Consider the following 26,486-nt stretch of genomic DNA (forward strand, 5'->3'; position numbering starts at 1 on the left):
TCTTGTCCAAAGGTCATTTAGAGAATCTGAAAATAAAATCATTAGGGACAGCTTCGCAGAAGTAGGGTGATGACTTATAATTGAAGAGAATTTACGTGGTGGCATAGAAATCAAAGCCTCAATTATCACAGGAAATAGTTAATCTTGTTTTGGTTTTTGTTTTAAACACAGGTTTCTAGAGCATTAAAAAAAAGATCCTCAGAGGTTTGTTAAACCTTTAGCGGAAGATTACAGCCAATGTTTTGTCTTTGGTGAATAGCTGTTTGTCTCACTTTATTTACTTGGTATTGGATATTTGTCAATGTCATTTCATATCTACAGAAAATTCTTACGCTCTATGGAGGTAGTGAATGTGTGTGTGCGTGTCTGCCGGAGGTCACATGACAGTTTCATCCTATTTGGTGGAGCAGCTTGACTTTTTTTCCCCTTGCTTTTGGTGATGGTTGTGAGTGCAGAAGTTGATTGACAGATGCATGCCAGAAACCCCCATTCTCCTTTTCAAAGACAACATATGATGGATTGCGATCTCTCAGCCCAGCAGGATACGGGGACCATGCAAGCTGTAATTGGTCAGGTATGGAGTCAGCCATTTCTCAACTCCCCTTTTTTTCCACAAGGGTCTCACCATATGATTCACATAATTCATATTTACAGTACCATCTTTCTATCTGTATCTCCAGCGACCTGCCAGCGTAGGGCTGAAAGTGCGAGAGGCAAAAGGCACCCAGTAAATCTAGCCAGGGAACCTCAGCCTCAAACTTCCACGCGAGGCTTCACCACAAAAATTAAAACAACAACAGGAAAAAAAAAATCCAAGGACAGATCTAATTTATAATTGGGCCTGGATGTTTAAAAAAAAAAATCTATGTTTCAGAATTTATTTTCTGTCGAGATGGTGAGCTCTGGAAGAAAGTGTGAGGAGAGAATAAAGTGCTATGTTTCCTAGGTAGTAGTTAAAATTGTTGTGTTCCATATTTTTATTTGGGCTGTATGCTCTCTCTGTCTCCCTCTCCCTCTCCGTTTGGAAAATGGAAATATAGCAATACACGTGCCTTTACTTCTAACCCAGATAATGTGTGATTGAGCCTGGTAAATGTAGTAGTGGTCTTGGCTCTGCAGAGGGGCACGCAGCAAATTAAACACTGCCGCACTCTGAAAGGTCCAGGTGGTCTGCTCGGCTTCCTAATGCAATCCAGCACCAGAGCTTTAATAAACAGCTCTATTTAGTTCCTCCTCCCTGGATCCAGGGAGGTGAACTGGTCTGGGGCTGCTGTGATGAAATGCCACAAGAATCTCTCTCTGAGGCCTCACAAGCTGATTTTTAGAGCTTTGCTGTTCTGTCGTCTTTGTCTTCCAAATGGGTCAGTGAGTCTTGATTTTTCCGTTCGGTGCTTTCTGTGAAATCGGTACTTTGTGCTTAAATGTTTGCGTCGGGGAGCTCAATCAGGAGAGGAAGGGATCGTTGTATTTTCATTTGCCTTCCAATAACTGAGGAGGTGAAAAGGATGATAGTCCCCTGCTGCAAAGGAAGGGTGATTTTTCTATGATGGGGGTGGGGTGAGGAAAATGAGAATATATGTGGTTTCTTTCTTTCTTTTCTGCTTCTGGTAATGTATTTTTGATCCAATTTTTTCTAAGTTATCCAGGCTTGCTTATGAACTGTTAACTCATCAGTCTGAATGTGGTTACGAATATTGATAAACTCCTAAAAGTTTTTTTTTTTTTTTTGCACACTTTCCAATCAAGACCAACTGCCAAGGTGATGATGTGAAATTTGTTGGCTGTATGTTAATAGCATGGTGGAAAATATACCATTTTACTCTGTTTTCAACCAAATTATAGCAAAGTACTTTCGGGTTCTGAAGGCACATGGTTTATTAATACCAGCATGCTTCATAATGTATTTTTAGATGGGAAATGTCAGATACATAATACCATGTTTCCACAGGCTCACACTATTTTAAAAGCAGTAGATATCTGCTTCGGTGGAACAATATTTTTTAAAAACTTCGAAGTTGGGTTTTGTTATACAGACAGATATAAAGTGAAGTCTCTGGGCTTACATTTGGCAGAAGAAAATATGTAAAGAGTGATTTTATATACTGTTAATACTCACTTCAGTGTGTTTACTGATGAGCAAGTAAGTATATCAAATTTAATCACATTTATCAATTTAATCACATATAATCGTGGCAGGTAGGATTAAATAAATAAGCTGTTAAGAAAGATGACCTTTTCATGGGTAAATAAAACTCGAGCTCCTGATAACAGTTTTGTCCTGTTTAATAAAACTTTTCTCAGGTTGCAAACACGTTCTGTCACCCGTATGTCATAGAATGGTCATCATGCTGTGCAAAATTACTGTATTTCAGTACAACCCCCCCCAAAATAGGGCTTCCTTTCATGCATATTTCCCTTAGTTGGGAAAAGAAACATGGTTAAAAAAAAAAAAGACAGGAGAGGTATTTCTAATTTGTTCATTAATATTGTTTATTGGAAATCATTGCAAAGGTATATACTTTTAAAAGGTTCAACTATGTACTTTAAAAAAGGAAATTGGTATACATTTCACAGATACCAGATTTAAACTTCTAATCTGTTAGGAGTTAAAATTGGTTGTTATTATTATATAATTTGGTGTTTTGTATGTACTCTAATTTTTAGAGATTCAGTATGTCCAGGATGTATGCATGCTAATGACTTGTCACAAATGCTTTCTAAATAGTTATAGCAAAGTAGCCACATGTTTTCTGAAGATTTCATTTCTCATAAATGATTTGCTTAAAAAAACACCTCAGATACTTTTGTCAAGCTGGTTATTATAAAAGCAGTTGTTCTGAAGGTTATACAAATTGTATTAAAAATGTACAAACTACAATGCTTACTTCTTCTGAAACTGAAACACTAGTATGCAAAAGGAAAGAAAAATGGCATACTGCCCCATCTGCATATCCTAAAAGTCAAAAAACCTAAATTGAGCCCCTATCTATAGATGAAAAAAGAAGGTGGCATAGATATTTGAAATGATTTCATTTTAATTGTTATAGCACAGATAAAAATATTTACCCAAATGACCACTTCTAGCAATGACGAGAATGTAACAATAATCTTTACTGCGTGTTAGTCAATCATAATAAAAAATAAGTGGTTTTTTTTTTCAGCTGTTGATCTCAGAATCATCTTATACCTTACTCAGCAGGTGTGAACAGTCCCATTGGATCATGCAAATGTTAGTTTGCATTCCTCCTCAAATACATATTGGAATGCTAATTATTTCTGTCCTTTTTTTTTTTTTTTTTCCCAGTTCTTAGTTCAGTTCCTAAGTGGATTTGGGTTAGAGGCGCAGATAACCCATTTTCAATGATATTTTCCATTCAGAATACTGAAAGATTCCCATGAAATACGATCTTTTGGTTTTTCATTCATCTCTAGGATCAAATATCCAGTTGCTTCCACTGGAGGGGAAGAGTGGACTTTTCTGTATAGCTGGACATGATCCAGCTCGAGAGAGTCCTGGCTCCATGGAGCAGATATTGCTCATAAATGTCTTTCCCCCAGGATTTTCTCTCCCCCGAGCAAGCAATTAAGCAGTCTAGTACTTAAGAACAAACTCCCTGCCTAGGACATAGAGATCAAGAAACTTGGTTCATTCATATAGTGCTTGGAAATCAACTGGATTTTTGATAGCTCTCTGTAGCACGCTTCCTAAACCCGTGAACTAGAGGGTGGATTGTTGTCTTCTGATGATTTTTCAAATCGACTCCAACTAAACATTTAAGCAGGTTCTGAGCCATGGGTTTGAATACCATTTAAAAATGAAGACTCACATTTCCACCTGTCATGGTCATTAAATGTTTACTGCATTTTTTCTTTTTTGTAGACCTGAGCTTGTGAGTGACAGATTAGTTCATCAGTATTACGGACCTCCTGGTTGTTGTTGTTGTTGTTGTTTTTTCCTCATCTCATGCAGACGGGTCTCCGTGTCCAATCCTCCTTCTGGCACTGTTGTCCCCAGAGGACCCTTGGCCAGCCTGCCATCTTGATGCGCAGGCCTGAGGGTCTGGGCTGGCTGCACGCTTCCTTAAACTGGCTTCTGCAGATATTACAGAATAGAGGATATTAAATTAGTTGTTAATAAAAACAACAGATGAGGCAAATTAGATAAAAAATATGTATCAAGGATATCTAAGAGTTTGCTAGGAATGGGACAGACACAGCTGGGTAAAAGTGCTCACGGGTCCATGTCCAGTGGACATGGTGAAGGGATCCGTGGAAGAGTGGAGAAACCATGTTTAGTAGGATTGGAAGCGCATTCAAAAAGCTTTTGCAATTTTCCTGATCAGTAAAATCTTTTTTTTTTTCCCCAAGGTAAATGTAGACAACGTAAAGTGTTTAAAAGTGGCACGTTAGAAGGGGAGTGTCGTTGAGACAGGGCTCAAGTGTGCGGGTTGATGGCTCAGAGTCTAAGTGCAATAACTTGGTGCGTTTGACTCAACAGGATCTCAGTGCGGGTTTTCTCATATGAAGATTTTAAAAACACAAAACTATTTCGTTGTTCTGATAGTAAATCAATTGTGTATGTGGGTTTATTTATATCCTTCTTATTCCCAAAAGTATTTAGCATGGCTCTAAGGACAATGGGTTTAACCAGTACATACGCAGGCTGATGTGAAATGGGGGTGGTCCAGGGCGAGGGGACCCCGCTGGTGTGTAGATAACACACTTGCTTGTCGTCCTCAGTCCATTTTGACTGATTTTCGTGCCCTTTATATAAACGTTAAACTTGAGGGCTAACCTAACTCTGTTTCACCCACGCCAAGCGTAACTCACATGTGCTCTAAAAACATTTTTGGAGGTATGAAGGCCCTTTCCTTACACCAACATATCATTTCAACGAATTCATATACTCGAGGGCTCTGAAATTGTTGTTTGGATTTAATGGAGAATGCTGTTTTTCAGGGTATTACAGGTGAAGAGTATACTAGAAAAATAGAAATTAATTAAGGATTATTCTTTCTGAATACAAAATGGTGCTAGTTTCCGTTTTGTAAGGAATTGACTCAGCACTGCGTATTTCCAGTTGAGTCAATACTCCACTTAGACTTAGAGGAGAGTTGGCGTAAGCTTTTTATATTCTTTGGATGGACTCAATTTTTATTACCTTTAAAATATTTCAGAGTGAAGTTCAGGGTGTTACCTGAGCAGTGTTTAAGTTGTAAAGCCAATTGTGTTCATTAAAGTAACAATGTCTCAATATGATAATGTTGGTAATAATACTCAACCAGCACAGGAAAGCTGGTCTCGAAACCACACTTTCTTTTCTATTTCTAAGATCACTGAATGAAACTCTCTCTATCTGAGTATGGATTTCCGTGGTTAAGAATTTAAGGCTTTTGGATTCACATCTCTAGAATATGAAGAGGGGTTGCTGGAACACTGAAAGAAAATTTGAATGTAGTATGTTTCCTGTGTATCAAATCTGTAGTACTTGTTCGGAAAGTGTGTGAAAGAAGGTATCCCTCGGCTGACAGTCACTTTGCCATGTAAACTGCATTTTCCCCACCAGTTGAAAGCATCTTTCTGTTTTCGTCTTTATGGTTTGCCAACATTCGAATTTAATAGCATGTCTGCAAATATTCAGACACTCCACCTTCCTTTGCATTGCGATATCACGTAAGCTGTTCCATTTTTCTAACACTTGATTGAGTAAAAAGTAAGGTTGTGAAATAAAATGCAAATATCAAAGGATAAGACCTGAGGAAAAATAGGCAACAAGGTGAAGATTGGCCATTATTTTGAAAGCTAACAGAAAATTTAAATGATGTGACGTTGAAATTCATTTGTATTTTGGGACCAAACTTTTACCTGGGAGATAGTAGCTGTTCTCACTATAATTTCACACCTTCATTTATATTCTTCCTTTGCTTTCTCCCTCCTTCCTTCTTTTTTTGAGGAGACTGGGGTTGGTGAAACATGTCCAGGAAAGTAAATTACCAAAGCCCATGATCACATGTCAATGCTCTGTTGAGCCATGCTGTCTTGAGCTGGACCAAAATTATAATCAAAAATTGTACCAGTGGTGCTTTTTACACATTCTTCTGAACCTTAGGTTGAAGAAGGACCTCTGAGAAGCCGTCATTCCATTTCACTACAATTCATTTTTTTTCCTAATATTTTCTTGTTCTTCCCAATTCCACAATGGGAGCCAATGATGGCGAAAACTGCCTAATTTTTATCTGATGAATTCCTTCCTGGTTCGCCCTCTGTTTGTTATTTGCTTTACTGTACCTATAAAGCTATAAATGACCATATTATTATTTCAGGCCTACCACTTCTAAATATAAAACCACTGCATGTAAGGAAGAGCAAAATAATTGAAAACATTTCTGATTATTTATATTAATGGCAAGTCTCGAGGGTTTAAAACAGGTATTTTTTAAGTTAGTTGGTTGCAGAAAATAGCCTTTTGTTTTATCACTAGCTTTAAAACCCCCTTGATAGGAAGGACTCTTTCTTTTAAAGACTGAGATTAGCTGTTGATACTTCGTACTGATTCAGGGTGAACTGCAGCCCTATTCCCTTCAGCTACATTTTTTTCTACCCAGAAGAACAAGAAAAAAAAATTGAAGATCCATAGAATATTCTAAATTTCACCTATTTTTCAATCCCCCCCCACCCCCATGCAGGGGCTGGTTTATTTCACCGGGAAGAGACGCCCATACAATTTCCAGCTCCCACCTCCTAAGGTCAGAGATGTAAATAAATATGTCCCCACCTTGAGTGAAGGAAAAGGAAATAGTAACTCAAACGCATCGCTCTGGTATTTTGCTCTCTTCCTTCACTGTCATTTCTGCCCTTAGCTTTTCGTCTCTTCCCCACTGTAATCCAGAGTCGGTTTGATGAGTAATAAGTGAAAAGGGAATCCTTGTGGGCTGCCCAGGCAGCAAAGGGCACTCTAGAGAGAGGCAAGACCCGAAGCAAAACAAAGCAGACGCGTAGCAGGAAACTCACCCACAAGCCGGATTCCGTAGTTAGTATTTATTTGTGAAGTTATTTTGTAAGCTGATTTCATCTCACCTAGTGATTTCAGACCACAGAAATAAGCAGTGAGACAATTACTTTAGGACAAGACAAATGCAATTTTAAAACAAAGCCAAAAGGGAAGAAAGAAAGAAAGAAAGAAAGAAAGAAAGAAAGAAAGAAAGAAAAAGAAAGAAAGAAAGGGAAAAGCTCACGTTGCTAGTGCCATGAAACACGAATTTTGAAATTAAGGAACACTTGATCTTGGGCGTTTCCTACAAGAGTTGGACTGGTGTTTAGGTGCTGGGGACTGGCGGCCTTATGCAAACAGGTGTTTCGTGTGGTTAATTGGATGTTGTCTCTGCATATTTGACAACTCCGATTTTTCAGGGCTAATGAGAAAGTATTTGAAGGAGAAAACATCTCTGTCTAGCACCTGAAACCTTACAGAAACAGATCTACTTTAAAAAGATTAAATCCTTGTTAAATGGTGTTTTTTCGCATTGATCAGAACTCAGACAAACTCCTCTTACTAAGAACGAAGTGCACCATTTCCAGAGAGGTTGATTTTCGGTGCAGAATTCATGCACGGATTTTTTTTTTTTAATGTAATACTTTATTGTTGAGAGTGAGAGGCAAATCGCCCACAGAGGAGCACGGCTATCAGAAACCCTAATTGGTATGGAAGGTATGTGGGGGGGGCGGGGAGAAAAGTAGGTATTTCTTAGATCGTCAGTTGTATTCTTTCAAAATTGGATGCCAGCGTGGGCGAGGATGGGGCCAGGTACACGGTCCTGGGCTCCGGCAGGCCAAACCTGCTTCACGTAGAGCCAGTTAATTTTGTAAGCCTTAAATAATACTAGAAAACAAGGCTCTCTCAACCTTTTGGAGAAAAGGTTGAGAGTCGGGACAAATGTAAAACCCTGCTTAACGTGCGCGAATAAAGCCGAGAGCATCAAGCTCATTTCACTTAGTGTCAGCCCTGATGATTCATCATTATGGTCAGAGCAAACTGTGGTCTCTGGGCTGAAACAATTTTATCCATTTTTTTTTTAAACAGAATGTTCCAGCTTGGATCTTATATCCTTAGGGTTACAATATTGAATTCTGAATCGGGAAACTTAATCTTGCAGCCAGATTTGACAAGATGCTGGTTGAACGGGAGGCAGAAGTGATTGTAGGATGAAACGCCCCAGGTCAGAATTTGGGAAAAGAGGAGATTTTGTGGAAATTTGGCTGTGTTGTAAGAACCCCAGATTTGAAGATTTCTCACTGCTCATATCAGCAGATGGTGTTACAAGGGTTTGAAAAGTGCATCACTGGCTGTATTCATTTTTTTTTGTTTGTTTCAAAGCTCTCGTTAACCGAGTTAACTTTTATGCACTGAGGTGTATTTCTTAGTGTAGTATTCATGTTGCTAATGTGAAGGCACATGAAATACTATTCAGAAGGTTTCTGGGAGCAAAGAAGAATGTTATTGCTCAAATCTAAGACAGTTATATTGTGTTTCTTGGCAAAATGTTAGTACCTGATTCAGGAATGAAAGTTTTTCTTTCTTGAAAACTTTTTCCATTTGTAAACAAACCTATGTGTTGTTTTCTAGGGACTAAGGAATTTGGAGTAAAAATGAAAATAAGGCAATCTAATTAGTGAACACACACGCACACGCACACGCACACAACACCTAGACATTTTAGGAATACTTGCTTATCTAACCTCTAATAATATAAAAATATTTTAACTGTTTTCAACTTTAACACATGAAAAAATTCTGGCAGGTGTTTATTTAAAATACTCTTCCTTTCAACTAAGTTGTTCAAGAGAATGGAAAAATACCTTGCAACTTCTAGAAATCAGGATTACTGTTGAGTACATAGCTTATCACTGTACTGTAAAAGGATGATTACTATGGCAATGGCATTACCATTACATGGGATGGTAATCACCTTCCAAAAACAGGGGTGCTTTGTTTTGCAGTGTACTTGCATTTTATAGCCTCTTTCTACAAATGCTGAAGCATATCAACTGGGATTGTTTTCTCTGTTTCTACCATAATCCATCAAACAGGAATTCAGGCAAGGAGTGGAGCATCTGAGTGAAATCTACAGGACACGAACACAATTGTTATATGCAGATGATTGAGGCGAGTTACATAGTAGAAGCCTAAGAGTCTTTTTAAATTTTTTATTAAATTATAAAAGCAGTGTGTGCTCATGACAAACAATTCGACAACACAGGAGAATATAAAGTGAAAAGTAAAATACCCCATCATTCCACCCCACAAATAAGCATCATTAATAATTCATTATATCTTTCTAGAAATTGTGTATGCATGTGTAAGCATAGAAAATCTTCAAACAACGCGAGTAGATTCATACTATATACAGAGTTCTACAACTTTCACAGTTTAACAGCATGCATTGAACATCTCATATTATTACGAATAGATTTCCATCTTTCTCCATAGTAGGCCCTCATGTGGATACACACTGACCTAGTTAACTGGTTCCTTTCCTTATTGAGATGTGACTGACATACAGCATTATGTCAGTTTCAGGTGTATAATACAGTGATTCAGTATCTGCATGTATTACAAATCATCACCACAATACATAACCGCTTCTCTCCTGATGAATATTGTTTTGGGAAATAAGTTAGTCTCTACAATAAGACTAATACATAGAGGTGTTTCATTTCTCTTAGCATAAGAAAATCCCAGAATCCTCTAACTGGGGTTTCGCTTTACCGAAGGAACTCATAAGTAGTGTCTCTTAAGAGAAGATGATGAGTAATGTTAGAGGTGAAGGTTAGCTTTATGCCCAAGAACACGTAGTTATCATTTCTGTATTGAACACTCAAGTCAATGAAAATCCCAGTAAAGATCACATTGTATTTAGTGACAAAGTAGTAAGACTAAGAGTTAATGACATAAGGAGCCAGTTCTCAATCAGATGCATTATGACTTTAAAACTTCCCTGTTTGTTTCAAGCCACAAGTTCAGCTGAACAAAACGCGTAACTTATTTTCTCACATGGGTCTCAGTGCTATTTATTAAGATAATTGACAGAGATATATGTCTCCAATGCATGATTCAGTTAGTATACCTAGATTAGTGAAAAAGAGACCAGAAGAAATTCATGGTAATTAATGTCAGTTAAATTCCTGTTTTCTATATTTCATATTGTCAGACTAATCCTTCAACCATGATTCATAGGTTAAATAATGCAGTCAGGAGAAGGGCCAGATAAAAACTAATCAAACATAGCCCTTGAATTCAGTTAATTTAGGGTTTGGGCAAGGTGGACAAAACATGGGCTCCTTAAATATTTAAGAGAATGTGAAAAGTGATGTTTTACATTTCTTTTAGGATAGGTCTGTGCTCATTCATCTTAACCACATCACTTCACATATACTAAGAAAACGAAGTGGGTAGCAGTGAAATCTGTGTTTGTATGAGATGGGAGAGTGCGCTAACTGTGACATCTTTCACAGTCCACTGGTTGGGTGGGTGGATGCGTCCTCCTTCTTTCTTCTTCCCTACACAGGGTGGGACAAGTAACCTGGATAGGAAATAGTCATGCTTCATTTATGAGTTTAAAAGTAGCTAGTTGCCTCACGTGAAGCTCAAAACTGGCTCCCGAAAACAAATTGTGGAGCAAAGCTTGGGTCTTACTGCTCTCATCGGCAACCCACAACTCTGAGAAGTGAGGTGCAAATCATCATTCCCATTTTATGGAAGGGGAAACTGGCTCAGAGAGGTTATATGTCTTCATTGCAGCCATATTGCTAGTGAATAAAAGAAGTGAGCTTCAAACCTAGAAATCCTTTCTAAGAGTTCACTCTTTTCCCCTATACCACTTCTTAACTCTGGCTGCCTTTTAGAACCCCCTGGAGCAACCTTGGGAAGATCTACTGAGATGCAGGATCCATCCCCAGAAATTCTTTTTTTTTTTTTTTAAGATTTATTTTATTTCTTTAGGGAGGGGGGAGGGGCAGAGGGAAAGGGAGAGAGAGAATCTTGAGCAGACTCCCAGCTGAGTGTGGAACCCAAATGGGGCTTGATCCCAGGACACCGAGATCATGACCTGAACAAAAATCAAGAGTCAGACGCTTAACCGACGGAGCTGCCCAGGTGCCCCATCCCTAGAAATTCTGATTCGATTTATCTGGGTAGGGCCTGGATATTGGTATTTTGAAGAAACTTTACAGGTAATTTTAATGCACTCTATCACAGTGCCTCTTAAGTGGAATGAATGTTATTTTAAATAATAAAATGAGATAATGAAGATTAAACAATGTTAACACGCCCCCCATGCACGCACACACACAATCATGACTCCATAGCAAAACAATGGAGGGAGTTTAGTCTGGTATTCATTGTGTGTGTGTGTGTGTGTGTGTGTGCACGCGTGTTTCAGTGGGAATCTTGAATCTTGTAAGCTGAAGTTCTAAGTTGAATATCTAAGTTCATGTTTTATAACATTTTTTTACCCAGAAAAGAGCTGGGTATTTAGCCAGCTTAAAAATAACAATACTGGTAATAATCTACCAATTAGTAAACCCTTACCAGGCGCTGGGAACATTATACGCATACTTGAACTCTCACGATATCTTTGTAAGGTAATTACAGTTATTATTTCCAGCTTACTAACTAGGTGACTGAGGAAGTGACACAAGGTCCCACAGACAGTTAAGTAGCAAAGCTGGACTTTGAACTAAAGATGCTGGAAGCCTTTCGTCACACACAAAATCACAGAAATGAAACATGGCCCCACGCATTACCTGTGGAAAGTACGTTTCTTAGTATCATCTCTTGATGAAGGCAGATTTTATGACAGAAATGTCTAGTGTTTCTCCCCTCTCACCACACCCCCTTCCTCCTTTCTTTCTCCTTCTCTTACTCTGTTTTCTCCTCCTTCTCCTTCTTTTCCTAAGAATCCATGTCTTAGTTGTTTCCTGTACATGAATTTTATTCTTGCTATCATTACCTGTTGTGATTGGGCTGTAGCTGGTGGTCTTTTATAACATACAGAACAACAGAATAGACGCTGAATGGAAGGGTGGAAGGGTAAGGCGGTGCTCTCTGGTAGGCTTCCATAGAAACAGTTGCTGCTACTAAACAAGGGCTCACCCTGGCTTCCATTTTTTTGTGCTCTGGGAGATGTGCCTTCAGACGCAACAGACCCTAAACAGAGTGACCAGTGGGCACTGTTCTGTGTGTATGAGGAAGAAAATTCCCATAGACCATTTCAGGGAGGGCTTGAACATTTTCAAAACAAATTGATATGAATACTATATTATATTGTTGTATGTAAAATGTTATATAAATATGTAAAATAGAAAATAAGTTTATATTTTATTATAGTCCTCACTATTTGAGATTAATTGCCTCAGAAACTCTTGTTTTTATTTTTTAGCTGATTAACATTCTGTCTATCCATCCATCCATCCATCTGTTTTTTAACTGATTAACATTCTTGCTTGCTTTTGACATCAGTGAGTTAAATTTATAAGATTGACTTTGATTTCTCAATGCATTCTTCATAGAAACTCACCTAAATTCTAGAGATACCTGGTTGGCTCAGTTGGTTAAGCATCCAACTCCTGATTTCTGCTCAGGTCATGATCTCAGGGTTGTGAGATGAAGCCCCGAGTTGGGCTCCACGCTAAACGTGGAACTTGCTTAAGATTCTCTCTCTCCCTCTCCCTCTGCCCCTCCACCCTGCTTGCTCTCTCTCACAAAAAACAAGAACAAAAACAAAAACAAAAAAACCCAAAACAAAAAAACCAAAAAACAAAAATCAGAAAAACCCAACTCAACTAAATTCTAGCCAAATGTGCATTGGCACTTCTAAACTAATTTTTATAAACTAATTACATTGCTGTAATTAAGATTATGGTGGTGGGAAATCAGTGATTCTCCCAAGGAGATGTTTCTTAACTCAAATTTTGGAAAACTTTTAATAATATTGTGGCATTTCTCCTATATCAATTCCATTTTTTTTTGAAATTGAGGTAAATAAAGGGTATCTTCTATCCTGCTTAACTATTTTCAATTAAATTTCTTCCTGTCAGGTGGCATTTTCAACATTTGTCACCCTGGAGGCGGTCATGGGGCTGGAAAGGAAAAATCTTTCCTTACCCAGCACAACATTAATTTTGTTTACATTTGTGTGTTACGGATGTAAAACCAAGTAAAGTTTACTTTTAAATATCTCTTGAACGTTTACATATAATTCAGTTGGGTTAGAACCCACGGATATATGGTTAGTAGATAATAGGGTGGTTTGGTGAGATGAATCACCGCGATCTTCAACAAAGCACTCATTGCTTTAGACCCCAGAAGTGAGCAGGACACTTGGTAAAGACAGTGGGTTTGCCTGGAGCTTGCAATTCCCTGTGGTATATCTTGGCCCACCACCTCTTCCAGACCTGCACCCCTCCTCTCATGACCACCCTGCATCAAGGGAAGGAGACTTGGCTCTTGTTCTGATGGCTGAGCTGAGTCTTGCTAACACCTCCTGCAGGGGCCCAGCGCTGGGAGACACTGGGTTAAGGTTGTGCAGAGGGAGTGAAAGTGAAGTCTACGCCCAACAGCAGAGTCTACGTGGTGCTTTTGGCTCACTTGTCAGCCAAGCCTTATTTTAATGCAACGTAGAGGGAAGTGTGCATGCTTAAAAACTTCACTTCCTTGTCTATTTCTTAAAGTATAGACCATCTTTGGCTCTGTTAGTTAGAAACAGGGACATCTAGTCCCTGGAAAACAGCAACTAGAAGATGGCCTGGGGTGATGTTTCCTCTTCTCCTGTGCCAAATTCACAGCACAGCAGCCTGGAGGGTAGTTTGGCAATCGCCATGATATTGGTGACAAATGAACTTTTCCGCATACTTAAATTAGTCTAACCAGACCTGTCAGAGTTCTGAATGTCAAGATGGTGACGTTGCCAGGACGTTTCCCTTCCTTGGACAGTATCAGATAGAAGCCATAATAGTCACTTAATTCCCTTATTTTAACCCAGGAATGCTGCTTCTCTTTGGCCCTCTCACTTTCTCTCCTATTTTCACCCCCGTGAACCTAGTACAAGGTAAATCCACGAATCCGCCACAGTTGCACGTTCATCTGGCAGGTCGGACGATGGCTATGACTACAAATAAATACAAGGAAAATCCAACCTGACAATGGGACACTTACAAAAAAGTGAGGCGTATGCTAGAATTCAAGAAGGCAGGCGAGGATATGAGCCAAAGAGCTTGTGCATTAAGACTTTGGAAGGTTTCTCACCTCTTCGCACCTCTTGTCCTTCAATATTTCTTAAAGTTTTTTTTTTCTCTTTTCAGTTGGACCAAATTTTTATTAGAGAGTTCTAAAGGAAACATCGAAGGCGAGGGACCAGGCTACCTCCTGATTATTTGGTTAAAATCAGCTGGAAGGTTGATACCACATCACAGGACAGGGGCTCCCCTACGTTTCTGGGCAAATGAACAGAAAAGACTGTATCCCTGACCCACTAGCCATTATTTAAAGTTAGGAAAAATTATGCGTATATATTAATATAAGATAAATAGGTATCTCATGTGCTCCTTTCTTTTTAATGGGCAGTAAATAAGATCCTTCCTTTAATTCTCAAGTTTATTTTCCCTCTATGACTTACAGAGCTCATTGAAAAATGTGGCTTTATATCTGCAGCCAGATGGGCCTCCTACATGTTTATGAACCTATAGTTTGATCTTGGGACAGCCCATCTAAGGAGAGTTCGGGTCTGACGAAGAGACCCATTTACACAGGATTTCTGCCTCCCAGGGGGCGTGGGGTCAGGAGGGAAACAAATTCTTTACGGATGTGGGGGACCATAAGTTTTGCCCTTTTGCCACCCACCAATGCGATACAGAATTTCTCCTCTGTGGGGGTGCGAAGTCCATGCACGTGAAAACAGGAGGCCAAGGGATCAGGGTCCCCCCACCACACCCTTTTTCCGGGCAATTCTATGTGGCCTATTTTTGCAGGAAATGGGTGATATTGGTATCTTATTGGAGTCCTGGTCAGACTGAGAATCCAAACAAAGGGGTTCGGATAAAATAAGGTCCTGGGATTTCTGTATTCTTACTTTAGAGGGGTGCAGAAATGCCTCCCTTCCTTTCCTCTGCTGCCCCTCCACCCCTATCTCTTTCTCTCTCTCTTCTTTCCTCCCTCTCTCCATCCCTCCCTCCCCCGGACTTTCCTCCCTCCCTTCCTGCCTTCCAGCTTTCTTTCTGTGAAATTGGCCCACAGTCACGTTAGATGAATTGAAGGAGTTGCCGGAGATGCTCTCGGTTCGTCCTCTTTACATTCATACTCTTACCCTCCCCTGCCCACAACTTTTAAGTCTTTCTAGAGGTACCTGCTGGCATGTCCCGGCACTCCTCCGCCACAGCTGTCACTCTTCTTTCTAGAAGTAGAATGTGCTTCTCAAGGGGTTTTGAAGTCTTGAGTTGCCTTTGCCCCGTTTAGTTACCTCTCCAAATTCCTTGTCTGGGAATTCATGTGTGTGTGTTGCGCTCCTCGTTTCATTTTAGCAAATGGAAATGGGACTTGAAAATTATTACTCTCCATTTTCATATTGATGTCTAAAAGGAAAGTGGCTTCCTTACCTGCGATCTCTTATTCGTATTCATATTAAGCAACCATCCCCATGAGAGCCAGTGGATGCTTATGCTTGGCCCATCTTAATGTTGAAGCTTAAAAAATGAAGGAGGGATACAAGGTCTTATTTAGCAGACTTAAACGACAAAGAGAGGGAGACAAACCATAAGCGATTCTTAATCACAGGAAACACACAGAGCTGCTGGGGGGGCGGATCGGGTAACTGGGGGATGGGCATTAAGGAGGGCACGTGATCCGATGAGCTCTGGGTGTTATATGCAACTGACGAATCACTAAACTCTACCTCTGAAACTAATAATATACTATATGTTAATTTAAAAAAGACAAAGAGGAGTGAGGAAAGGAGGGCATAGAATTTGTGCTTCACAAGTTTGTATTGACTGGCTGTTAAGTTGTATGTGGATCAAATAAATAAGACGTGACCAGAACAACACAACTAAGGGACACCTCATGGATCTTCTATCGTCATTTTCAGAGATTTCGTGAAAATATTCTTATATTTGTTTAGTGGTAAAAACAAATCTGTTTTAACACTTTGCCACCTCTAAACATGTTCCTTAAAATATTACTCTGGGTGGCAAACTTGTAGAACTCCTCACTTTAGCAGTGTTTTATGTAACACAAATCAATTGACTGTGAATAATTTTCATCTTTCCACATCTAGGATATGGATTATACAAATCATGTTTTAAACTTTTAATACAGGGGCGCCTGGGTGGCTCAGTTGTTAAGCATCTGCCTTCGGCTCAGGGCGTGATCCCAGCATTCTGGGATCGAACCCCACGTCAGGCTCCTCCTCTGGGAGCCTGCTTCTTCCTCTCCCACTGCCCCTGCTTGTGTTCCCTCTCTCGCTGGCTGTCTCTCTCTCTGTCGAATAAATAAGTAAAATCTTTAAAAAAAAAAATTAAAAAAATAAACTTTTAATACAAAAGGCCACAGAAGATCCTGTTAAGTTGGCGGCTACATATGTACTTAATGAATAAGGAATATAATGAATGAAGAGATTATTTTGGTATTTAGAAAACAGAGGCATGAGTTTAGACTACTCTAGTTGATTCTTGAATAAAATTTTCTGAAAATAATGCACAAGTACAGTTATGTTAATGAACTGTTTTGTAATTTGTATTTCTGTGAGATAAGCAAATAGCGATATCTGAACATTTGCCATTAAATTTTTTCTTGGTTTTCCTGCTGAATTTTAAACATAATAATGAAGAGAGTATACATATGTATATATGTGTGACTATATATTCTTATTTTAATGAATTAAGTATTACTATTCTGCATATAAATTGAGGGGAAAGAAATATAGGCCTACTTAGGGGGGAAAAAGGGTTTTGTCCGATCAGTAAAAATGTGTTGTTTGTTTGGGTATCGTGCAGAAACAGTTACGAGTTTCAAATTAGAATTCTGTGATGTTATAAAACGTGAATGGTATCTACACAGAAAACCATGAAATGTCAGGAGTAATGTCTAAGGGCAGAATGGGGACTTTTCAGGGGTTGTGGGTTTAGGCTTATAGTTTCCAAAACAAGCTAGGAAAGTCCCTCTAGCATCTCAAGTGAGACTGAACGACACGGATATTTGAATTTCAGGATTTTACACACACACACATATGCATGCACATATAAATTGATGGTTTTTCCATATAGAAAACCTTAACTTTGTTTATCTCACAGAGGTCAAAGCTTGTGAAACCTTCATGTTTGATCTGTCAAAGTGGGATTCCATGGGACAGAAAGAGTCAGGTGCTTGAGTCCATGTTTCAGAGCATCTGGCCTCTAAGAGTCAGTTGTCCCAGTCCTTGTCTGGGAATTTGTGTGTGTGTGTTGCGCTCCTAGTTTCATTTTAGAAAATGGAAACGGGACTTGAAAATTATTACTTTCCATTTTCATATTGACGTCTAAAAGGAAAGTGGCTTCCTTACCTGCCATTTCTTATGGGGCTTGAGACTCTCAGGGGCTTGAGCCTTGGGGGAGGTGGCAAAATCTAACTCCATTCATTCCTTGGTACCGTTTACTGCCCTCAGTAATATGCATCTTTTTTGTCTCTCCTAAAATAATGTGTCCACTTGATTGAACAAACGTTTTGTTCACCTGGAATTCAAAGTATCTGAGGCTAATAAAAGAGCAAACCCATCAATTATGCTAGTGCCAACTCTTCTTCATTAGTCTCAATTTTCCTTTATTAGTTGAGATTTGGATAAATATGTCATCCCTTCGGAAAAGAATGGGAACTCAGAGTTACAGGAGCGCCCCCTGGGTGAGGACAGGAAAGCAACAACCCGGAAATAGGAAAGGCCAGATGGGAGAGGTAGAGGCTCCACAAGTAGGTAGGGGTGTGTTGTACTGGGGCTGAAGGACTGGCAGCTGGCAGGTTCCAGGGGAAGGGAGGGGGCAATGGAGCAGAGAATGAATTCTACATGACCCAAAGGAGTAAGGGAAGGGAATTTAAGCCAGGAGATGCAGTCCCCGGGACCAGGGTGCAGAGGGAGCATTTGGGCACAGAAACAAGATGGCGGTCTGATTATGACTCTCAGGGCACAGGCACAGAGCAGGACTAGAAGGCTATAGTGCCCATGACCGGGGCGGGGCAGGGGGGAACTAATCTGGTCGGGGCAGGCCTGAGGGTGAAGCACTCGTCAGCGGCTCTCTGGATAAAGAAGGGTCATGAGGTCAGAGAAGCAGGCTGGCCTACTCTTATTTCCCCCTTTGTCCAATTTTCTCCCCCCCTTCCGTTTCCCACCTTGATTCAGCCCCTTCTCAGTTCAGGCCTCCACACTACTCTCTGTTCCTTCAATTCCTGGTCCAATTCAACCCCCAGAAAGGTGCGCACAACGCACCATTTTGGTCTTATCACTCCTCTGCTCAGGCTCCCCTCCCCGCCACAACCTCTGACTACTATAGCCAGATTTATACCCTCCATCTCTGACACCAGCTTACTTTCCTCCTGCCTGACTTCCAGCAAACCCTGCTCCAGGGCAATCTCCTCAGATCTCCTTATGGAGCCTTTCAAAGGGATTTCCCATGGGAACTTCTTGGAAAGGTGCAAACTAGCACATATGTTAGTCACAGAACCTGAAGCCTAATTTATAAGATTCCTTCCCTATAGCTCATTGGGTACCATCTTGATCCCTTTGTGCCTCAATGATTTCTATTTAAAAAGGCATCAAGACTACCGAGTTGCTTCCCAGAGATTCCTTGGGATTTGACGAAGGCATATTTGTTCTATCTGTGTCTTGAGATTTTACTAGAACTATAGAAACCAGGACAATTTCATTAGAAAATTGAGACATTGGCCCCAAGTGATTTTTTTTTTCATACCCAAATACTAAAATATTATTAAAGAAGTTGCCTTCCAAGAATTTCACCTCTGGAACTTGTCTCTTTCAGTGGGGCTGTCTGTGTAGCATTTGTTTCTCCCACATTCTCAAGACAATATTGCCGAGTTGTTAGGAGAGAAGGCTGGGTATGGGAATGCAAGTCTTGGAATGCTGGGCCCATCACCCTTTACACCTTGGACAACTTACCTGGCTTCTCTGGGCTTCAGTTTCTTGAATGGCGAGGTGGGGGTGATGAAAAGGCCACCCCAGAGAGTCACTTGGAGGATAACAAGATCATTCGTACAAATGAAGAGCCGTGTTTGGTGCACGGGAAACACTACTATGCCTTCACTGTGTTTACAATTGTTATTCAATGACTTCTTCTTGTCCATTCCCTCTCTACTGGAACTTTCCTTGTAGGAGAAATGGAAGTGGCCCTCCACTCTTGCCTTTTATGTGTGATATCCCTGACCACACTTCTTGAAGCGCCTTAGTGACTTGGCTTCCTTGACCCTAGCCTGATATTCCTAGTTTTCTTATCCCTCTTCTGTTTGACTTGCTCCTTATTTTGTCTCCTTTCCAGAAACAGACATCCCCCAAGGTTGAATTTTGGGTTTTCTTCTGTATTCTTCTATATGCCCATCATCTTCAGTAACTTCGACTAGCATTTCTCTGCATATCTATTCTTGAATCCGTTTCCAGCCCTCACCACCTTTTTGACCCTATCGACCTGGATACTTGGTTTCCCCCTTACAGCACCATGTTGGAGCCTAAATCCATCTTTCCTACAAACCAATGACACCCACAAGAATAATGATGAGCACTTATTACTAAACTCCTACTGTGTGCCAGTGTTCTTAAGTTTAAATGTGTATCCGGCTCGGCAGAAGTAAGTGACAGAGTTAGGATTCAAACTCTTGTGGTCTATGTTTGTACCTCTTGACCTGCTCATTTCTACAGAGGATATCACAGCCTTCCATTCACCTTGGTCCCTCCCTCTCCTTCACCTCCCACATTTAATGAATGGACAGAGCTCATGGGATCTACCTGGGTTGGCAATCTCTTTGTCTATTCTTGCTTCCACCCTCTCTTTCAGACTTTTGTTCCTCTCACCTGGACTGCTGAACTAACAACCGCCCTCCAGTCTCTCTGTTCTACATCAGTGGTCTTCAAACATTTCTACTTCCAAATAAATTTTACACGAAAGCCCTAAATGGGGAGCAGACAAAGGTAGTGGCTCTCTGGCAGAAGTTGGGGGAGGAACCCTGATTCCCACCTGCTCTATGTTGACTTTGTCACCCATGGTGGCCCCTGGTGCCTCAGTGGAAACTTTGGGGTGTAAAATCCACTATTGAGCAACTATTGGATCATTTATTAATGACACCGCTCTGAGTGTAGTCTTCCCCATCTGGAACATTCCATTGGTTCAAAGACTCAGTGATGAGGCCATGGGAGCCCCACCCTGTTTTCCAGTTGTTTGCCTTCCTTCACTGCTCCCACTCGGGCTCTAAACTCTAGTCTTGAGGAACTAAACTGTTCCCTTTCCTCCAACATCTTTCTTCCATGTCTGCCTTTTCACCACAGTTTCTGTTCATTGAAACACAGTCCATTTTTCTGAAATGACAGCTCCTCCAGGAAGCCTTTACCCATTGGCTTAACCATCTGAACCCTGAGAGCATGCTCTGCCTCCTTTTGGCAACCACCTTCTGTTTTGTACCAGGATTATTGTAAACATGTGTTCGATTTCCCCTTTGATGATAACCTCACAGGGTTTGTCCACTCTGTATCCCTCTGGTGCCAGCACTAAACATACAGCTTTAAACCTAGACCCTCTGAACACAAACGTATTGTGTATAGTGAAAACAATTCAGCCATCCAGTAAGTGCTTTGGGGTATTCGTTAGGCAAGTTTTTAGGCCCTGGGGATAGAAGGTTCCAGCTATTATAGCACTGACAGCAGGTATGGATACATGTGATTAGGAATGATAAGGTCTTCCTCTGCAGAAATGTACATTTCATGTGGTTACAGAAGTTGTAGAGGACAGAGGTCATCGAGTCCAACTGACCCAAGCCCCTCGTTTTGCTCAAAGACGTGAAATGATTGGACCAAACCTGGGTGAGAAAGACCCCATTCTCTGGGCATCATGTCACAGCTTTTAGGCCACCTCTGATTGATCCCTAAGCATAATGTCTTACTGGTTTAGAAAAAATGTGCAAAACAGAGATTGTTTTTTGCAAAATTACCTTTCTATCCTATTTTCTCTGTCCATTTTTATAATGATGAAGTCTTTTCTCTTTCCCCCCTCCCTCTCCCTCTCTTCCCCTACCAGCTCCCCGCCCCCACCCCAAACAATCACGTGAACAACGTATGTAGTTATGTATTGCTCTACTCCTCATCCCAGTTAATAAATTACCTGTGACATTGCCTAGACCCTGAAACTTCCTGAGGTTAGGAGTCAGGGAAGGAATCTTCTCCCATATTCTTCATCAGATACATTCTAGCTTGAGCTGTCTTAAGTGATTAAGGTGTGCTAGAGTGAATTTTAACAACTCAGGAAGATGGGGTTGCAGCCAACTCCCAAAGAGAGAGGGAGCTTACATGATATATAATATGTCCCATGCTTAAAAAGCATACCTATATCTAGACATAGGTACATTTTGATGTTTATTGAGATTTCCTGGCATACATAGAAATACATTAGAAGATCTGAACATGCATAATAAGCATTGACATGCTCTGTAAAGTACTTTTAATGCAAGGGGGATGCGAGAAAAATTCAAGCAGCAAACATGTTTTGATGTTAATGGTGTTAGTTGCTTAAGGATGAGTTAGAAGGGAGCAAGGGAAGACAGGTAGGCCATTAAGCTTAAAGACCCAACAGTGGCAAGCCCAGCAATGGGCATTAGAGGGTCAGCTGTAGGAGACTTAGCTAGAGTTGAAGTAGTGGGCATTTGGGGGTCGATTCTAATAACATTTCCACTTTACAGACTTCTCCACGTGACATTTGAAGAATATTGTGGCAAGTTTCTGCTATCTAGCTAGAGGAAGAAATTCCCCATTCTTTGTAGAACTGCATGGTCCCAGTGGATATATTTCCTTATAAGCTGTTTGAGGCAGGGGCCATATTTTCCCACAGCCTCTAACACAATGCTTTACACATAGTAGGCACTCAATAAAGATGTGTCAAGTGTATGAATGCATAGGGTTTCCATAAAGGCATGATCCAAGGTTGTTCAGGTGGTTCTTACTCCTTTTTTATTGCCGTTCTGAACTTCCAGCTCCCCCAGCAACTATAACTTGTACTCTCGAGCATATGTAGTATTTAGTATTTCTGTACGTGGTGTCAACTTTCATGTCATAATATACTATATATGTAACTGGTTAAGTTACAGTTGTTTTGGGAACCACGGGCTTTCTCCCATTTAAAATAAGTCCTTGCTAGCCTCCTGGTCTATGAAGAGGTAACGTTCACTGGATGACTTTTTCATGCCTAACTCCCTCCCCCTGACCTTGGACCCCCAATTTGGTAGACACATCCAGTTACAAGTGTAGGCGCTGAGTATAATGACAATTCCGTGCTTAATAGCCTTTTTGCTAGTTGCACTATGCTGTTAATATTTCTCACGGCCACGCTGATGCTTACTATTGTTTTATCAGGGAGTGTTTCTATATTATACCTACCTTTTGAAAAGAGGGATCAGTTCAACAGTTGGTCTGGTTACGTGAGATGTTCCGAAGGACAATGCCATAGAACAAATATGTTTCCTTCTCCTGCCTCATTCAACCGGAACTGAAAAGCAGTGGCTGTGTTTTCCTGAAGTAGATGCTATAACTTTTCCCTTCTGTTCATCATCACAAAGTTTTAAAAGGGAGTTTCTTGAAGCCCAGAGAAATAACTAAACCTCGTCTTAGCTCTTCCGGTAATTCAGCTTTGCGAACAGAAAGCCAAAGAAATGGGGCGGCGAGCCAGTGAGGGGACAGTTAGGGGAAGTCTAGTGGGGTCGAACATTCTCTTCTCCAGGCGCACAGAACACATGCTGGTGGACATGGGAGCACACTGTTGAAGCGGATTGGCCCTGAGCCAGCAGATATTTCTGTTTGTGTTACTTGAAGCTTAGAGAGCTCTCTCTTGTACTCTCAAGGGAAAACTCAATGTATCTATGCCTTTGTAAATTGAGAGCACCTTATTGTTTAAGACTGATTTACTTATAAGGCTTTTAACCTTCTGGTCATGACTTAAACAGTAGTAAAACAAATATGATTCTTTACTAATGCTTATTACACTTCAACAACTAGCATCAGACTCCTCTTCACTGTGATTCTTCTGCTAAATGTTCTCTTAGTCCCTTCCATGTCTCCCGCCTTCTCTAGCCCCTCAACACACATGCACGCACACGCAGGCCCACCACCCTCCCCAACTCACAGCTAGATATTAATCTCTTTCTTACATTTGAGCCCTGGCTTCGAGACTGAACGTTTACGATCTCTGTAAATGGGTACGCTCAAACATATTTGTTGAAATGGAATAAAAATGCCCTGAAATTTTACTTAAAGAATATCTAGAAAAGGCTGGGCTTAAAGGACGCATTTGTTCCCACTCTTGTTCATTGGTGGCCCCTTCTTCGTGGCCCCCATGCACCGGGTTTGGTGCACTGTTTGCCCATCCTTTTCAACAATATGCCTTTCCCTTTTATCTTCCGATGCCTCACCTCCTGGCAAGTCAAAAATGACCTGTTCTGGGGGCGCCTGGGTGGCTCAGTCATTAAGCGTCTGCCTTCGGCTCAGGGCGTGATCCCGGCGTTCTGGGATCGAGCCCCACGTCAGGCTACTCCGCTGGGAGCCTGCTTCTTCCTCTCCCACTCCCCCTGCTTGTGTTCCCTCTCTCGCTGGCTGTCTCTGTCTCTGTCAAACGAATAAATAAAATCTTTAAAAAAAAAAATGACCTGTTCTGTGTTCTTTGTTCAAATAGACTAATAAATGAATTTATACCTAAGTGTTAATACGTGAACTACCACACAGTATTTATAGTTTAAAAGGAGTTTCATGGCATTACATTATATTAACCATCAATATTAATGTAATGATGAAGATTTCACATTGAGCAGGTGAGAGAGATGTTTCTGGGTGAATAGTTCACTCAGCCTCTCAACCCATACCACTTACAAGGCCACTTCCTCTGCCCTTAGGTGATGCTTGTACTTGGTAGTGACTGTATGGTTTGCAGACAGTTTAAAAATGACCGCTTATGGGTCTGGTATCGCTCAACTCCCATGCTGAGACAAAATATGCTAGAAAGATCATTTTGTATCACAGCCAATTTTGATTTTTTTTTTTCTTTTCCTTGTGTCTTTTTTTTTTTTTTTTTTGCATTAGGTTAGAGTTCACAATCAGAGTTGAGGACAGGTCAATGATGATTGATTAATTAGTTCGTGTGATTTTTATTGAGTACTGGCTATGGGCCAACCACTACATAATGCATGGGGAATAGAACGAAAACCAAGAAATTATGGTCATTGTCCTTACCTAGATTGCAGTGTAGATAAGGAAAGAAATGAGAAACCAGTAAAAAATATAGAAAAAAAACCTGAAAAGTACCAGGAAGGAGATAAAATATTTTGCTAAGATGGTGAATTATGACTGAAGGTGTAAAACCTATTTTAGATGGGGATACAGGGGAAGGCCATGTTTAAGCTAAATCCTGAAGGTTGAATGGTTAGCTAGTGGAGAATGGGGCTGGTGATGGGGTGGGAGAGATGGGGATGATGATGATGGTAGAAATGATGGTGGTGATGGTGGTGGTGATGTGATGATGAGGGTTGATGGAGGTGGTGGTGGTAATGTGATGATGATGATGGTGATGGAGCTGGTGGTGGTGATGGTGGTGGTGATTATGAGCCATAATGAGGACTAAAATTACTCTGTGGTAAAAATAACAGAGCTACATCAAATGTTACTCTTCGACATTTTATCCAAGAAGACCTAGAAATAATAGCAATTAGAATAACAATAATAATAATATTATAGTTATATTATTATTATATATTTATATAATTATTTTATTTATTTTTATTTATATAATTATATAATGTATAATATAATAATAATAATAATAATAATAATAATAATAAAATAATAACTTACTTAATCTTACCTTTGCCTAGGAACAATTTACCCTTGAAACTACTCTTAGTAGCAAAAGAGCAAGAAATACTTACATAGCTTTTATATTTTGTTGATAATGGATCCTAGAAAAATACAAGGTGACTGCTATGATTCTGTTCTTCTTTAGGCAAAATCCAGGAGTTTTGAAAGTTTCTTAATATAGTACTAGTTTTGCCTGGAGGTCAATGATTTACAAGTATCAGGCAGAAAAATAACATTTTGGGGCAGTAAGCTGATTACCGACATGCTGTTTTGGTAATTTATTGATTTGATCAATTTCTTCAAAGCACTAAGTTTATTTTTCTCTTCAGGGAGAACTTCTGAATATTTCCTGATGGTATCTCCTCCTTCCCTGCCATGCTCTTCCCTCTATTCCTTCTCCTTCCATTCCTGCCAGAACATCCTTAGCATAGACATGGGAGGGGTTCATTAAGGACCACGTATTAATGTTAAGTGGCAACACAGAGATAATGTTTTAAAATTTGCTGAGTTGCTATTAGTTATATTCAGTCTTTCCCATTATCTACGGCAGAGGACTGGTGGGAAACCAGCAATTTTATTTATCTTTTGTTTTTGAATTTGAGATTTAAGGACATGGGAAGAATTTCAGTTATTTTGTTAATTGAAAAAGCAAGTTATAAAACATTATGTACTAAATGATTCAATTTTATAAATAATACAAAAACATAAAACATCAAGATTATAGTAAGATGTTCATCTCTTACTAGTGGGATATTTTGAACATTTTCTGTTTTTTCTTTTTCTAAATTCTAAAATTTCAGTGATAAAAAGGATACATTCAAAATAAACTAACAAACAAAACATTGGCTCATTTGAGCCTTTGACCTGGTATTCTGGTCATTTAGGAAATAATCAAAGATTTGGGTGAACAAATTGTGTCCCCCTTGGCACTTATATTAGCACTCGCACACAAAAAGGAGTGATCTGGTGTCTTAAAGGAGGGGAGTGGTTAAATATATTAAAGTAAATCCATAGGTCATGTGAGATTAACATTATGGTTTCAAAGAAGTTGAATGACCATTATAATGTGTAATGTTAAGTGAAAAAAATTATATAAATAATGTGTAATGTTATGTGAAAAAAATTAATTTATATAGTAAAATACTAAGTACGTAAAAACTAAAATATATGGGTGTAGGAGAAAAGACCATAGATAAACAAGCACACTTTCGGCTATGGTAGTTTTTAGGTGTGGGGAATCGTGTTTCTTCATTTTTCAATGAGTAAGCATCACCTTTAAAATGTGATACATATATATATGTGTGTATATATACATATATATGTGTGTGTGTTTCATATATATATATATATATATATATA

The 26,486-nt window shown here is 39.8% G+C and overlaps 1 protein-coding gene across 1 annotated transcript in view; it reads left to right on the forward strand.

The window, feature by feature from the left end:
* Positions 1 to 392: 392 nt before the first annotated feature.
* POU6F2 (POU class 6 homeobox 2) overlaps positions 393 to 26,486 on the forward strand; it is a 453,863-nt gene continuing 427,769 nt past the window's right edge. The window contains exon 1 of the mRNA XM_040644418.1: positions 393 to 574. Coding sequence (XP_040500352.1) covers positions 470 to 574 — 105 coding nt within the window. The 5' untranslated portion in view covers positions 393 to 469. The remainder of the gene's footprint in view (positions 575 to 26,486) is intronic.

The sequence above is a fragment of the Ursus maritimus genome, unplaced genomic scaffold (assembly GCF_017311325.1).
Source record: "Ursus maritimus isolate PB19 unplaced genomic scaffold, ASM1731132v1 scaffold_3, whole genome shotgun sequence".
Lineage (NCBI taxonomy): Eukaryota > Metazoa > Chordata > Mammalia > Carnivora > Ursidae > Ursus > Ursus maritimus.